A 15,405-nucleotide genomic window follows, 5' to 3' on the forward strand; every position below is an offset into this window, starting at 1 on the left:
GAGTCACTTAATGGGTGAATGCACCTGAGCCAACCCTAGGCCCCCTGGGCTTAAAGCCTGGCTCTAGGACTTACATCCATGTAACATTGGGCAAGTTCCTTTAGCTTTCTGCCTCAGTTTCCCCTGTTATAATGGGAATGATTGTATTGGTATCAATGATAATTAGGGTTAAATGTAAATACTTATGGGGAGTTCCTGTCATGGCACCGTGGAAACGAATCCCACTAGGAAACCACGAGATTTCGGGTTTGATCCCTGGCCTCACTCAGTGGGTTAAGGACCTGGCATTGCCGAGAGCTGTGATGTAGGTTGTAGATGAGGCTCAGATCTGGCATTGCTGGTGGCTCTGGTGTAGGCTGGAGGCTATAGCTCCAATTAGACCCCTAGCCTGGGAACCTCCATGTGCCGCAGGTGCAGCCCTAAAGAGCAAAAATAAAAAATAAAAAATGTAAGTACTTATGGCACATAATAGGTGCCCCCCCCCCGCCGCCCTGGTGTTAGCTCTTTATTATAGGGTGAGTCTGAGACGTTCTCTTAAGGGTCAGGTGCAGTTCTGAGCAGGATGGAAGCCTTAGCAAGGGCTGGAGATTTTCTCATTTAAATTAGAATGATATCAATAAGAGGGAATTAGTAGTACCAAACTGGGGGAAAAGGGGAGGGAGACAAAAATATTAGTGGGAAATAGAGGCAGCTTCAAACACCTATCAGAAGGGCAGGCTACACCCTTGATTCCTGCTCCAAATAATCAGCCTGAAATCAGAGTGAGAGGAAACAGACCAGGGAAGGCAGGAGGAGAGGGGATTCAAGATTCTGTGCTGGGTAGGTGGTGGGAGGAAAGAGATGAAGCAGCTTAACAGATGTGCTTTTGGGCTTTCGCTTTTGGTGCCAAATTGTTTAAGCGCTGGCTTGGCCCTGGGAGGGCTGGGGGTGGCTGATTTCATCAGATATTTTCTATTTAAAGATTGTTTGTGGTCTTTTGAAACACACCCACTCTTGATTGAATAAATTCCAGTTTGAAGGTCAAGTGGAAGCAGCTGGGAGGGGCCAGGTAGGTGCTGGCCCAGCTCTGGGGAGGGTCCTTATGGGGGTTCCTGGGTGTGTGTTCTTGTTTTGGAAAAGAGTTTCACTTCCTGTGCTGGGAGGTTTGTAAAGGTGAAAATACCCATCCAGAAGCTTTCTTGATGTCCACCTGAGCTGGAAGGCGAGGACCCCAAAGCAGTGGCCGGACACGGGGACTTATGAATTGAAGAGCTTGGAAACCAAGTCCAGATTATGACTGGAAGTATCTGGCCAAGTCGGTGCCCCTTCAGAAATCCCGGGAGGACCAAGTCACTCTGTTCTGGGGCAAGCAGGGCAAGAGGGGCTGGCCCTTCCTGCAGGAGTGGCCCCCACTCCACTCCTCGGGGAGTGGGGGGGGTCTTTCTCTGCCCATGCGCCCTCAGGAGAGAGGACACTCCTTGTTCTGTGGTCAATAGGTCAGACCATGATGCTGGGAGGTTCTGGGGAGAGCCAGCTTGGGGTCGTGTCTACTGGCTCTCCAGCACGGATGAGCCCCCTCACCTCTCCGAGCCGACCCCGCCCCGTCCCGGTGGAGGTTGCGTGAGGATTCCGTGGCAGTCCCTGCAAGCTGCTTTGTAAATAGAAACTGCTCTTCCTTTGGTAGGGTTATTTTAAGCACAGACTCACCATTATTTAGTACATCAGATATCATTCTAGGAACACCAAGCTCCCCAGTATAGGGAGACACCCCTCCCCCCACCATGGATCTAGTGCCGCAAACTGTTCAGTTTCTCTTGCCAGGCTGGCTGCTGCTCTGGCTCTGGGCTTTCTGGAAGCCAGCTGAGTTCTCATGGCACCATGTCCAAGGATGCCAGGGAGGCTTAGCTGCCCTTAGGGTGGTGATTGCCAAGCAGAGGAAACCACCCGGCCTTGTGCCTTCTTGGCCCTGAGCCTGGTCTGGTGTGAAGAGAGAATAGAGGTTGGGAGGCAGCCAAGAGGCTGGTCGAGTGCCCTCTCTCCAGCCCCTATGCCTTCCATGGCACTGGCCTTGCCACTTGCTTCTCCAGCTGATGGATGGAACTGTCTGCCTGGGCTCCAGCAAGCTCCCCTGCCCCACCAGCTCAGAGGACTGAGGTCACCTCCTGAGTGGTCTCCCTCTGGTGTGCTCCTCCCTCCACCTCATCCTACACATGTGGCCAGAGACACTTTGCCCCCGACTGCTTCATACGAGACCAGCTGTGTTCTAGAATTTTCTTTCACTCCTGATTTCCTTGCAGTCCACACTCTGGCCTCCTCATGCCTGAGGTGGCCATTCCCTGAACAGATGCTCCTCCTCTGAGCCATCCTGTCTTTTATCTGGATTTTTACTGCACACATAATTCCCTTCTCCATCTCCCCTTAAGCAGAACAACATCCCTGCTCATCCTTCAAGTCCTGACTTATTTGATGCTTCTTCTGGGAAGCTGTTCCCATTTCCCTCCCTGCTCTGTTCTCCGTGTCCTTGTGCAAGTCTCTCTGGGACACCGCAACCCGCTGGATGGCCGGGGCCTTCCATCCCCACATCTCCCCTCCCTGGCACACAGCACTAGAGGCCTCACAACTTACTTTGAGATTTGCTGTGGACTTAAATCGGTCATAAGACTGTCGGAGCCCCATGGCCCTACCCCGCAAGAATAGGATGTCAGGGTCGCCCTAAGGTCATGTTCCAAGCACAGGTGACAGCTGTCAGGCTGTGGCATGGCACAGCACAGGCTGGGGGGTTCATACACCCCTGGAATGCCTCCATGTAGTAGCAGTATCACAGGACATTAATAAAATCAATTATTGGATAAAAATCACTGGTTTCCGATGCTTCATTTTGTGCTATTAGCAGGAGAATGCTGTTCCAAAAGGAGATAACAGAGAGAGAGAGAGAGAGAGAGAGAGATCAATTACCAGATAAGATGGAGTGGAGCCTGAGATGAAGTGCACGTGGGCCAGCCGCCCCCCCCCCCTTACCTGCCAAATGTGGGCTGGGCACCTGCACCGCTGTCTGCGGCGCCTGCCCTGAGCCCACTTGTTATGAGCCCCGAGTGCAATGATGGGATGGGTGGTACCCGGGCAGCTTTAGATACTTGCACAGACACAGGGATCAGTAACCCATGAATGAACATCTCATCCTTGGTGACAAGGCCCGCCCCAGGGTTCCAGCCCTCATGGTCCTGGTCCAAGCCTGGTCCGCAGGTTCTTCCAGATTCAGTATTCTTTGTGCTTTGATAAACCTGCAAGGTCTTTGTTGATCCAGACTGGCTCTCCCCCAGTGGAGGCAGCACTGCCATCCACTGGGCAGTGGCTGTCAAGGGAAGGAGCCAGCTAGCCAAGCCTCTGGAGCCCACAGCTCCTGTGGCCTATGTGGAGTCTCTGTTGGCTGCAGAGCAGTGGAGGAAGCCCGGGGCTCTGGGCAGGCGCCATCCCCTACGTTTGTGAATCCCCTCGTCTCCTCCGAGCTGGAGGGCTCAGGATAGCCGGAGAGAGAACCCTGCTTTGGGCTCTGCCACAGTCCAGCTGGACACCGCCAGACAAGCCAGTTGCCTTTCTGAAACCTGTCTTCCCTACTCTGCAGAGGGTCTTGGGGAAAGTGAAACAAGATTCTGAATATGGAAACCACCTCCTACTTCCAAAAGTGCCATCTCCTCGTACGGTGAGGGGAGAAGACTTGCTCCCCCATGGAGGCTTGTTAAAAATAACCACAGATTCCTGGGATGCAGGAAGAAAAGGACACACAGAGTGTCTGCCCAGTGAGTAGCACACCTTTATAGACGGATCGCCTACTTCTCATCACTGCCTTCCTTTGGCAGAGGAAGGAATGGCCGTCAGTGTGCCCCTGCTGCTTTTCACCAGGTGTCTCTGGTTGCCCTGGAGAAGTGGCCTCTGGGGTTGGTGTTCTAGAATCCCAGTCCCAGCCCTGCTGCTTCTTAACTGTGGGATTTTTTTTTTTTTGGGGGGGGAGGTCTTTTTTAGGGTCACATCCATGGCATATGGAAGTTCCCAAGCTAGGGGTCTGATTGGAGCTGCAGCTGCCGGCCTACACCATAGCCTCAGCAGTGACAGATCTGAGCTGCATCTGCAGCCTACACCACAGCTCACAGCAACGCTGGATCCTTGACCCACTGAGTGAGGCTGGGGATTGAACCCACATCCTCATGGATGCTAGTTGGGTTTGTTACCATGGAGCCACAACGGGAACTCCTTAACTGTGGGATCTTGAGCAAGGTACTTGGACTGTCAGCCTACTTCCTTGTCTGTGTTGTGGGCATATGAGCAACACCCATCTCCTAGAACTGCTATGAGGTTTACAAGAGATGATGTGAACACAGGCCCTAGCACAGTGCCTGGTATGTGAGCACAGCGCTCATGACGTGGAGGCTGCCACTGTCATCATCATTCTTTTTGTTGCTGATGGTTTTATTAACATCTTTGAGCTAAACCTCGCCTGCACGGACCTGGTCTCTGCGGCCGGGTGCTGACAGACAGAGGGGCCTGGGAGGGCGGGGATCCATTCTCACGGACTTCCCTTTCATGTCACACAGGTTTCGGATACGGACTGGGATGACCTGTGGGACCAGTTTGATGAGCGGCGATACCTGAATGCCAAGAAGTGGCGTGTCGGGGACGATCCCTATAAGCTGTATGCTTTCAACCAGCGGGAGAGTGAGCGGGTCGCCAGCAACCGGGTGGTCCCGGACACTCGCCTTTTCAGGTACTTCCTCCCAACCCCTCCCCACAGTCATGCCAGCCCCACAGCAGGCTTGATGTGTGCGGTGCCCAGGGCCAGGAAGGGGAGCTGGTAAGCCACTGGTTACCACTTGGATATAAGGGGTCTGTGATGTGGTCCTGCACCCTGTCTGTGCTGCTCATGGCCACAAGCCATCCCGAAGCACCCCATGGAGAGGTGAGGCCTCCCTCACCTGCACCTCCCCGCCACCCAGGCACACCTGCCGTGAAGTCACGGAGCACTAAACACCCTGCAGCCAGGGCCCATTTTCCCTTGGCAGCTTCCCAGGGCCTGGCCTGGCGTTCACCCTGGGGGAAGGCAGGATGGGCATATCCCTGGGAAGTCAGGCTGGTGGCCTCTTCCATCGCTCGGAGAGGTCCCTCCTCTGACAGCCTGACATTTTCCACGTGAGAAGAGAAGCTGGAAGGGCCTCTTCCCTTGCCACTGGGTCCCCCCTCTGCTTGGAGCAGCCCTTTCATGCAGCCTCCGCTCCTCTGTCCCCTTGGTCAGGCTACCCCTTCAAATGGGTTACAGAGATCAGGCCTGGGACAATGTGGAAAGCTCTGCTTTCCAGCAAAAAGAGGCTTTGAGATGGCACTTCACCTCATTACCAGTCCTTCTAGCGTCCGGCTAGCCCTTTGCTTCCTGGGGAGGCCTGAGGAAGCAGGCCAGTCTCAGCCAGCACCTCCCTCCTAGCCTCCAAGCGGAGGCCCAGTGATGCCAAAGACCCATGAGGGCGTGTTTCCTGTCTGCCACAGGAATTGACTTTGCACCCCAAAAAGCAGGCGGGCAGGCTTGGGGTAGAGGGGCTTGAAGGCAGTGCCAAGTCAAGAGGCTGGAGGATTGGTGTTAGCTTCTTGGCTTTCCATGTTTGTTTGGGCCTGTGGGTACCGAAGGAGGACATTGGGGTTTAGGAGCAGGGCAGTAAGAATCTTCATGCCTAATGAGGCTGGTCCACCTGGTGGTGCGTAGACTGACAATAGGGGAAGGCGAGGGGACTCGGTCACCCCCACGAGGCTGCACAACTCAGAAACCGTGTCTTGTCCAGCTTGTGTCCCGGGGAGGGGCTCCACCAGACCTGCTGAATCATTGTCATTCCTAAGAGGAGCTGGACTCCTGGGTTCTCCATGAATAAAGCCAGGGGGCTGAATGGGGATGTGACCTGTGGCTTCTTCTAACTCGGAGTCTGTGACCTTAACTCTCTCCTAAGTCCCTTATAACCAAAGAGCCAAGGGATGGGCTTTACCCACAACACTCCTACTGCTCACCGGAAAGCTGCTTAGGTCAGAGTCTTGAATTATTCCTATTAAAGTTCTCTAGCACTTAACCCAGTCCTTGGCACCTGATAGGATTTTATTTAACTAGGGAGTTCCCCTTGTGGCTCAGCAGGTTATGAACCCAACTAGTATCCATGAGGATGCAGCTTCGATCCCTGGCCTCGCTCAGTGGGTTAAGGATCTGGTGTTGCCATGAGCTGCGGTGTAGCTTACACTTGTGGCTCGGATCCCGTGTTGCTGTGGTTGTGGCGTAGGCTGGCAGCTGTGGGTCACATTCGACCCCTAGCCTGGGAACTTCCAGATGCCATAGCTGTGGCCCTAAAAATTGTTTTAAAAAGGAACTTTATTTAAATATCAGGTTATTTTATTTGGCTGAGCAGAGAGTAGCCAATAAGAGAAAAGGAAAGAGGGAGGAGGCAGAAGGCTGAGAAATTCCACTGGAGCTCAAGTGGATTGTACTTCCCTTGTCTTGAGTCCAGATGCCAGGCCCTCCAGAGGGACCAAGGAACACCTCCTGGCCAGGAAAGGCATCTGTGCGTTTGGGTGAGAGCTGTTGGAGCCGCCTCTGAAAGCTCCTGCCTGCAGCAGGGAGGTGTCAGGAATTCACTGAGCAGACAGATTCTCAAGAATCCCTGAGCAGGATTGAGATCTGCATTCAGCTGTGCCATGATCCAAGAGGCAGAAATGAAAGTGTTTCACAAGGGCTGGACACAGTGGTAGTTGTGGGTGAAGAACTCAGTCTGTCCCCAAGGATGTAAGTCCCCCATGTCCGGTTCCAGGCTCCACTCATGACCCAAGAGGCAGAAATGAAAGTGTTTCACAAGGGCTGGACACAGTGGTAGTTGTGGGTGAAGAACTCAGTCTGTCCCCAAGGATGTAAGTCCCCCATGTCCGGTTCCAGGCTCCACTCCTGACCCAGTGTGTTTCTGCTGTTCAGTAAGTGTGATCTTCTGGGATTGTAGCAAGAAGGAAGAGAGGATTTAGACAGAGTACAGACAAGCCTTTGGGAAGACAAAGCGGAAAAGCATATCAGCCATATGTCTGCCTCAGGATGCCCACCTTGCTCTGTGGGAGCTGAGATTGTGTTACTCAGAGAATTTCAGATTTATGGACCCTAATCTGAAGGTGCAGGAAGGGGAGAGGACAGGGCATCGGGAATGAGGCCAAGGTCATGGTGGCAGGGGTATTGGGCACCTACCGTGTGCTCAGCCCCAAGCGAGCCCTGGGAGAAGCCACCAATTGGTTAGCCATCTCCAGGCCAAATTTGGTACAGCACTGACCCCAGGTCTGGATCACCCTTGTGGTGATGGGAGTTCCAGAGGCTGGCAGAGCCCAGTGCTCCTCCCTCAGATGGGTCCTTTTGGGTGGTCCCACTTCCAATCCTTATCTCTCAGGGAGCCTGTGTCCATGAGGTCAAAGTCACCAGCAAAGTCCCTTAATCCTTCTGTGATTCCAGGCCCCTGGCTGCATCGTAACTTCATCCTGGGGCAGCCCTGGGGCTTGCCCGCCTGAGCTGACAGAGCCCTGGGACCCATTCTTGAGCCCTGCATGTCTAAGCTCAGACCAGCTGTGGCTGCTGGTGACCTGCATCCACTTGCCCAGGAATTCTCAGTGATGACTGACACTTGGGGCGGGATAACTATGTGTTGTGGCAGGCACGTCCTGTGCACTGTAGGATGTTTAGCAGCATCTCTGGCCTTTACCCACTAGATGCCAATAACAGCCCTTAAATCGTGACATCCAAGAATGTCTCCAGACATTTCCAGGTGTCCCCTGGGAGCAAAATTGCAATGAAAACCCCTGCCGTAAAGCCATCCCTGCTTGGTTACCTGATTTATCAAGAATGAAATGTGAATGTGCCTTTTCAGCCGCAGCAAAAGGATGAGGCCATGTCTTCCCCATAAGGCAGAATCAAGCAGAAGGCAGTACAGCTCCAAGGTTAGCGACACAGACTCTGGGATCCCATCATCCTATTTCCAGGCCTGCCTGTGCTGCTGACCAGCTGAACAAACTCTCCATTGCCTGGCTTCTCTGGTCCACATTTTCCTCTTTTGGAAAAGAGGGCTAAAAATAACAATGATACAGACCTCATGCATTTTTTAAATAAGGATCAACTAATCTAGTATTTACGTACTCTTTAGTAAATAACCAAAAATCTTCCATTGTTATTATTACAGGGTAATAACGTGGGCAGGCTGGCTCTGCAGGGTCCAGAGTGGAAGGGAAGGTGGGGTTCTCCAGAGAAAACTGAAGATGTTCAGGCAAGAGATGCAGCCAGAGTACAAGGAGGGCACCTGGGGAAGATCACTAGGTTGTCAGGAGTGGTGGAGGGCAGGGAGGAACAGCCAGGCGTCCCAAGGTTAAGGTCAAGGCTGGCGAAATGGGCCAGAGTATTGGTCATGAGCAGGAGGCCCAGCAGTTCTCAATACAGGAATCTCATAAGAATCACTTAGGGAGCTTTTAAAAAATGCTGTCACCCAGCCCCCAACCAGCTGAAGTGTCTCTTTTCTGAGCTCCCCAAGTGATTCTGGTCGGAAGCCAGCAGCCATGAAGAACTGCTGCTCTGAGTTAAGTGTTTCTCAAACTTAAATCATCTGAGGCTCTCGTCAAAACTCTGATTCAGCGGGTCTGCCTGAGAATCTGCATTCCGAACCAGCTCCCAGGTGCTACCTAAGCTCCTGGTCCAAGGATCACACTTTAAATAGCAAAGGCTTAGAACAATGGTTCTCAAAGCGTGGTTTCCCAAACCAGGGGACCGGCAGCATTGGCATTCCCTGGAGACTTGTTAGAAACACATATTCTGGAGTTCCCATTATGGCTCAGCGGTATCAAACCTGACTACTATCCATAAGATTCGATCCCTGGCCCTGCTCAGTGGGTCAAGGATCCAGCATTGCCATGGGCTGTGGTGTAGGTCACAGACGAAGCTTGGATCTGGTGTCGCTGTGGCATAGGCTGGCAGCTGTAGCTCCAGTTCGATCTGCTAGGGAACTTCCATTTGCCGTGGGTGTGACTTGAAAAAAGGAAGGAAGGAAGGAGAGAGGAGGGGAGGGGAGAGAGACAGACAGACAGACAGACAGAAAGAAAAAGGAAGGAAGGAAGAAAGAAAAAGAAAGAAAAGGGAAGGGAAGAAAAGAATATTCTTACACTTCCCACCAGAACTCCTGAGTGAGGTATTCTGGGGTGGAGCCTGGCAATCTATGTCTCAACAAGCACCACCAGTGATGCTGATGCCCCTCCCACTAGCAAACCACATAGCAGAGGCTGGCACAGCAGCTTCCTTTTGTGGAGCAGATGAAGTCCATGGGTGCATTGGGCCCGTCAAAAGGCCCAGCATCGAGTAGAAAGTAGAGACCCTCAAATAAGTCTGCCTCCATGCCCACATGCTGCAGCCCTCTCCCTCTGTCCAGGTGACGGAATTCTGTCTCAACCCCTATGGCAACCTCTGGTTTCTCTGGTTCCTTCCTGCCCCTTCCTCTTCTCCCAGTTCCTTCAACCACAGGATCTATATGCTGCCATCTCCTGGCAGTTGCCAACACCAAGAATCTCCTACTGCAGCCATTGGCCTACCCTGGAGTCCTGGCTTCTTTGTGGAACCCCACCCCAAGGACACAGCTTTGCTTTCCCCGTCCATGTTCCCATCATGCCTTGTAGCTAAGGTTTTACTAGTTATGACACCAGTTGCCCTCCAGGGGGAGAAGTCTTTGATGTGTGATAGGAATTCAGTAAGTGTTGAACAAATGAAAGGGAGAGTAACCCTGGAAGACAACTGCCTCCTCTCTTTGCATCTGCCTTATGAGCAAATAGGACAAGAGGAGCTAGAGGAAGCCCTCTCCTCCATACCCTTCCATCCTCAGGGGTTTAAGATAAGGGATCAGGAGACTAGCTTCCTTTAAAGGAAAAAGGCCCTTTTCCTTAAAGAGTTCTCATTACTGAAAAGAGTGAAGAAACAGCCTGCAAGAAGGATCTGAGCTTATTAAATTTGCTTCCAATTTTCCTACCAGAGTAATTGGATTGTGATTTATAGGATGCGTTTGGACAGTGTCTGAAACAGAGGGCTATTAGCTGAGCATTAGCGTGGGTGCTGCTGAGAGGGCAGGCCCTGGGGAGAATGGCTTGGGAATCCGAAGATGAAGCAGGTGGAGTGAGGAGGGGAGAGAGGAGGAAGGCTGTGGCGAGTTTTCACCCAACAGCTCACTCTGCTGATTGCAAAGTGAGAGCACTGGAGGTGTGGAACCCCTGACAAATAAGTCATGGTGGGGCATCATGTGACAGAGGAGGCCCGGAGGGGTTGGGGGCTTTATTCCCTAAATGGAATGGGACAGTCACCATTTTTTCCCTTGGTCCTTAGCCCTGTGGAGTCCATGGTATTTTATAGAAGGCGACAGGGTTCACCTGGAGCCTAGGATGACCAAGGGGAGAAGTAGAAGATCAGACTGGCTTTAAATGCTCCATTCCAGGGTTTCCAGGGATGCCCACACCCAGGGTGGTCTTAGGAATGAGTGTCTGTAGTTTCCCGTGGATCTACTCCTTCACCTGGTGGGGTTGGCAGCCTTCTCATGCCCCCTCCCCCTCCCCCCTTATGTAACATTTGACATTTACACAACCTTGAGATGGAAACCTGCTGTCTGGAGTCTTTAGACATCTCTTTGCTGTGGCTCAGTCTCCCCATCCCCCATTCAGGTCCTGTGAGGGCAGTGGGGGCATGGTGACCAGCAGTGCCCTTCCGCCCCTCCCTCCTCCCTTGGCTTTGTTTTCTCATCTGTAGTTGGACTCAGTGGGCTTTATCATTCCTTGGGTGCCGCATGATTGTAGATGAATTCGTTCTTCCCTGGCTGGCCTTCTCTTTCCAGATAGAAACAGATACATACACCCTGCTCTCCCACCCGCCTGGTGTGAACATAACACGGGGTATATCATCAGGGCATCTTAGTTCCGAATTTTCCCCCTGAGGCCCATAATTCTGTTAACATGGATGAGAGCCTTAATTGCCAGGCATGACCTAAGTCCTGCAGGGTCACAAGGATGAGCAGATGTGGCTGCCTGCAATGGGAGGTAGTGCTGGTGGTGTGCCATAAATAGCTATTGCAAAAATGTGAGGAAGAGATAACACTAGCTGGGGTGAGTCTGAGAAGATTTCCCAGGGGAGCTCTGCTGTTTATAAAGCATTGGCTGGTCAACAAAGAGTCCTCGTTTTCCAGTCCTGCCACCCCCACCCCTGTCACCACTTTCTGGTGACAACAGCTGGATTTGCCCTCATCCAAGTAGCACATAAAACGCCTGGCAGACAGAAGCCATTAAATGGAGGTACACCCCTCAAGAAGGGGAGAAATATTTTGATAAAGCACATATCTATGTTCGCTGTTGCCTAGCAATGCTTATTATGGGGTTGCTTTGATTGCAGGGGAGCAGGTGGCAGGGTGGATGCACCCGTGAGCTGAGGGCTGGGAGGAGTGAGGGCTGGGAAGCCTCATTAGGTCACACCCCCACCCCCACCCTAGCCAGGCTGGGTTTGATTATTCCCCTGGGCATATCTTCCAGGGCTCTGTCCAGTGTGGTGCTAAATGGTTCGAACAGTGGGATGCCCATTGCTTGCCTGGAGGGAAAATTCCACACTTCGATACATCTCACCAGGAAGACATTTCTCCTTTGCTCCTTTTCATTCTGGGAAATGAAGGGGCCATGGCCGGGTCTGGGATTGCCTTTCTCCCTCCGTGTATTTACTCGGTTGGAGTGGCTGCCAAAGATCATCATCATTTCTCTCCTTGTACTCGTCACTTAGCGGTAATAGGATAAAAATCTTTATGGCTGGAATGGCTAAGCATAAAAAATGTTCATATTCCCTCATAGTCAAGGCTATTCCACTAGCTCAGCATAGAGTTGGTGATTCCACTTCAAGGTGGAGGGGAGGGGAGGGGAAACCCATCACAGACGCTTAGCTTTGCAAACAAGCTCTCCCATCTGCTGCATTCTGGTCCCTCCTGTGCGCCATTTTTCAGTACCGGAGTTGGTGAGCCCATTGACAATGGCTGTGAGAGCGCCCCACTCCAGAGCAGCTCAGAGTTTCAGGGAGCTTTGGAAGGGAAGAGCAGGGGTGAGTTTCCCAACAACCTGCAATGTCTCAGCAGCAGAACCATGTTTGCTGCGTGGGGACCACTCTTTGCAGGACCACCTGTAGGGTCTGGGGAATGGGTTCTCACCAGGGTGCCAGGAAGAAAGACCACAGTGGCTGGGGGGGGGGCGGGCAGGCACCTCTGGGCTAGGATTCTTTCCACATTGGCCCCCTGTGAGCCCCTCCCCCCAGCCTACCCTGCGAGTTTCAGACAGATTTCCTAAAAGGGCAACTCTTCAGCCTTTGAAAGGGGGGACCAGTCAGTAAAAGCTACTGATGAGAACTCATCTGGACAAAGTGCCTGAGCTAATGTCTCCTCAAACCTTGTTCCCTAGTTAATTCCAACCAACTTGGTATTGCACCATGTGTCTCACTCATTCACTCCTTTCCCCCTTGATCCGCCCATTCATCCTCTCAGCACATTTAGCGAGCACTAAAGCATGTGCCAAGCTCTGTGCTAGGAACTGGCCCCCACTCTCCAGGAGTTCATGGTCTAGTGAGAGAAACACACAGGGACTGATTCCTGATGCTCAAATGTGGATTCCCCTGAGGCCATGTCCTTAATTCTGGAGTTAATGCCCAGCCTTCCTGCCCTTGATTTCCAAACTCCCATCTCCTGCCCTGTCTCTGGTTGGATGGAGCTATTTCTGTCTTGGCCATGGAACAAAAGACAGGAGATAGGAGCTTTCCTGCAGGAAATAGATGAAATAGGCTGGCATATGGAGGAGAAGGAATTTACATGGGGATGGGAAGCAGAGGCTTTGGGTAGGAGGTGGCATCTGGACTGGAACTGGGGAGACAGGTAGACTTTTGCAGGTGGTAGGCATTGCAGGTTGAGAGAAGAGTGTACCAAAGGCAGGGAGGTGGGGGAGCCACCGTGTTTTGTGGAAGTCAGTCCACTTTCCTTGGAGAGTAGGATAATGGGGGGAGGAGTGGGAAGGGTAATTCTGGAAGGGCTACTTGGACGCATGTTGGCAAAGCCTTGAATACAGGTAAGGACCTTAGAGTTAATTCAGTAGATGTTGGAGTGTTTTCTCTTTCACATTGGCACTGCCTCATTGCCACAGCAACTCTGAGAGATGCCCTAAGCAGCACATCCCTGGCCAGCAGTACATTCTGCCAGGGGAGGAGGGGACCAAGTAGGACTCAGTAGAACTGTGCCAAGCAGCAGTGATGCACACCCCCTTCCTCCAGGGAAGGGCGGACAAAAGTACAAACCAAGAGGGCAGACCCAAGGGGGTGGAACACACTGTGGGATCTTGGCTGTGAAGCTGTGGCATCCTCCACGTGGGGGTGTTGGCTCTTACACCTGGGGGTTTACGCTGAGTTGAGGTGGGCGGGATGAGAAACCAGAACTGGTCCTGCAGGAAAAGATGCTAATGAGGACCTGGGAAAGGGAGTCTATCCTTCACCCCCCAGTTATTAACTGATGGATTTCAGGAGGGAGAACCAGTACCAGCTGAAGAGATTTGGGCAGAAGAGCAGCACTCCCCACATACCTGGGGAAGGAGATCCAGGCTTGGAGAGGTTATTGGACTTGTCCAGGGTCACACAGCCAGTCAATGCTTGGCTGAAACTCTAGATCAAGTTTTTATTTAAGAGTCCATGGGTTTTTTTAGGGGCAGGGGGCATACCTGTGGCATGCAGAAGTTCCTGGGCCAGGGATCAAAACCTTACTGCAGTTGGAACCTGCACCATGGCTGCAGCAACACTGGATCCTTAACCTGCTGAGCCACAACGGAACTTCCAAAATTGAGTTTTTAGATTCTAGGGGTGTGTGTGTGTGTGTGTGTGTGTGTGTGTGTGTGTGTGTGTGTGTGTGTACATATACATCCTGTCATAAACATAAAACCTTTATTATATCCAGGTTCACTGAGTGTGTGTGTGTGCGTGTGCGTGTGTGTGTGTGTGAGCGCATTTGACTTGTGCTTGTAGTACAAGCAGAAGAGATGATGTATGAGGATTTGGGGCTTTCCAATTAAGATAGTTTGATCTTTTTACTTTAGTTTTGCTTGGAGGAATGGAAATAACATATTTCAATTGGCTAATGGAATCAGTAGTTTATTCTCGTGTTCCATCACTGAGGCCAAAAATCTCTATTATTATTATTATTTTTTTTTGTCTTTTTAGAGCCTCACCCTCGACACATGGAGGTTCCCAGGCTAGGGGTCAAATCAAAGTTACAGCTGCCAGCCTGGACCACAGCCACAGTAATGCGGGATCCAAGCCACATCTTCGACCTACACCACAGCTCAAGGCAACACTGGATCCTTAAGGCCCCTGGGAAAGGCCAGGGACAGAACCTGCACCCTCACAGATGCTAGTTGGATTCATTAACTGCTGAGCCACGATGGGAACTCCTGGGCCAAATTCTAATGGGCAGGTACCTCAAGGAAAATGCTGTGTGGCTTGAAAGGTACTAAGTGGCCTTATTTCTGGGGGACAAATGTCCCTTCATTCTCCCTGAGTTTGCCCCCTTTGTGACACGATGCCCGAGGAGTGAGGCAATGAAAACAGATGGAGAAGTGTGTCCAGTGCCCAGAACAGAAAGCTGATTTGGAATTACTGTTTGCCGTGAAAAAATCATTCTGCCATACTTATTACTTCTACTTTTTGAGTATAAGGCTCGTAGGGACATATCAGGAAACGAGCAGCCCTAGCACTTGCTCCCATGGAACCGAGATTCTCCAAGTGAATGAATCTCCCACTGGGTAACTGGGAACTGCCTTAGTGCCCCCACAGGCCACCAGCTCCTTCTGCCCTGAGAGTCACTCCCTGTGGGAAGAACTGTCCCTTATGCTGGCCTTGAAACTAGGTGCTGGCTCTCAGGGCAGTGACACCAAGGGGAGGCAGTGTCATTTCTCTCTCCTCTAAATTATCTTTTTTTTTTTTTTGGAAAATTTGGTTTGGAGTGTGAACTTTTAAAGGTCAAAGGCAGAAAGCTGAGGGGACCCTGGATTTGCACTCTGCATTCTGGGGTGTTCTCTCTAGCATTATGAAGAGCACCAGGATGAGAAGGGGTGAAGGCATTGATGAGTTTTCTGCCTGTTTCAATTCAGCCCTTGTTGATTTCATGGGATGTATTTTGAATCCTTCCAGTTCCACCGCTTTTGAAATATTCCTGCAAGACCAAAATATGCCCCAGGACAGGGATCTCTCTTCATCTTAAGTAAATTTTCTATCAGAGGGTCACATACATACAGAAAAGTTCACTCTTTGCACATGTAAAACTTGAAGAACTTTTCCTAAGAGAAGTCGCCCAG

General features: G+C 51.7%; 1 protein-coding gene across 1 annotated transcript in view; it reads left to right on the top strand.

Moving 5' to 3' along the window:
* The window catches only part of GALNT14 (polypeptide N-acetylgalactosaminyltransferase 14), a 211,388-nt gene that overhangs the window by 125,982 nt on the left and 70,001 nt on the right, over positions 1–15,405 (top strand). Inside the window, exon 2 of the mRNA XM_047779229.1 lies at positions 4,569–4,738. Coding sequence (XP_047635185.1) covers positions 4,569–4,738 — 170 coding nt within the window. The remainder of the gene's footprint in view (positions 1–4,568; positions 4,739–15,405) is intronic.

The sequence above is a fragment of the Phacochoerus africanus genome, chromosome 5 (assembly GCF_016906955.1).
Source record: "Phacochoerus africanus isolate WHEZ1 chromosome 5, ROS_Pafr_v1, whole genome shotgun sequence".
Classification (NCBI taxonomy): Eukaryota; Metazoa; Chordata; class Mammalia; order Artiodactyla; family Suidae; genus Phacochoerus; species Phacochoerus africanus.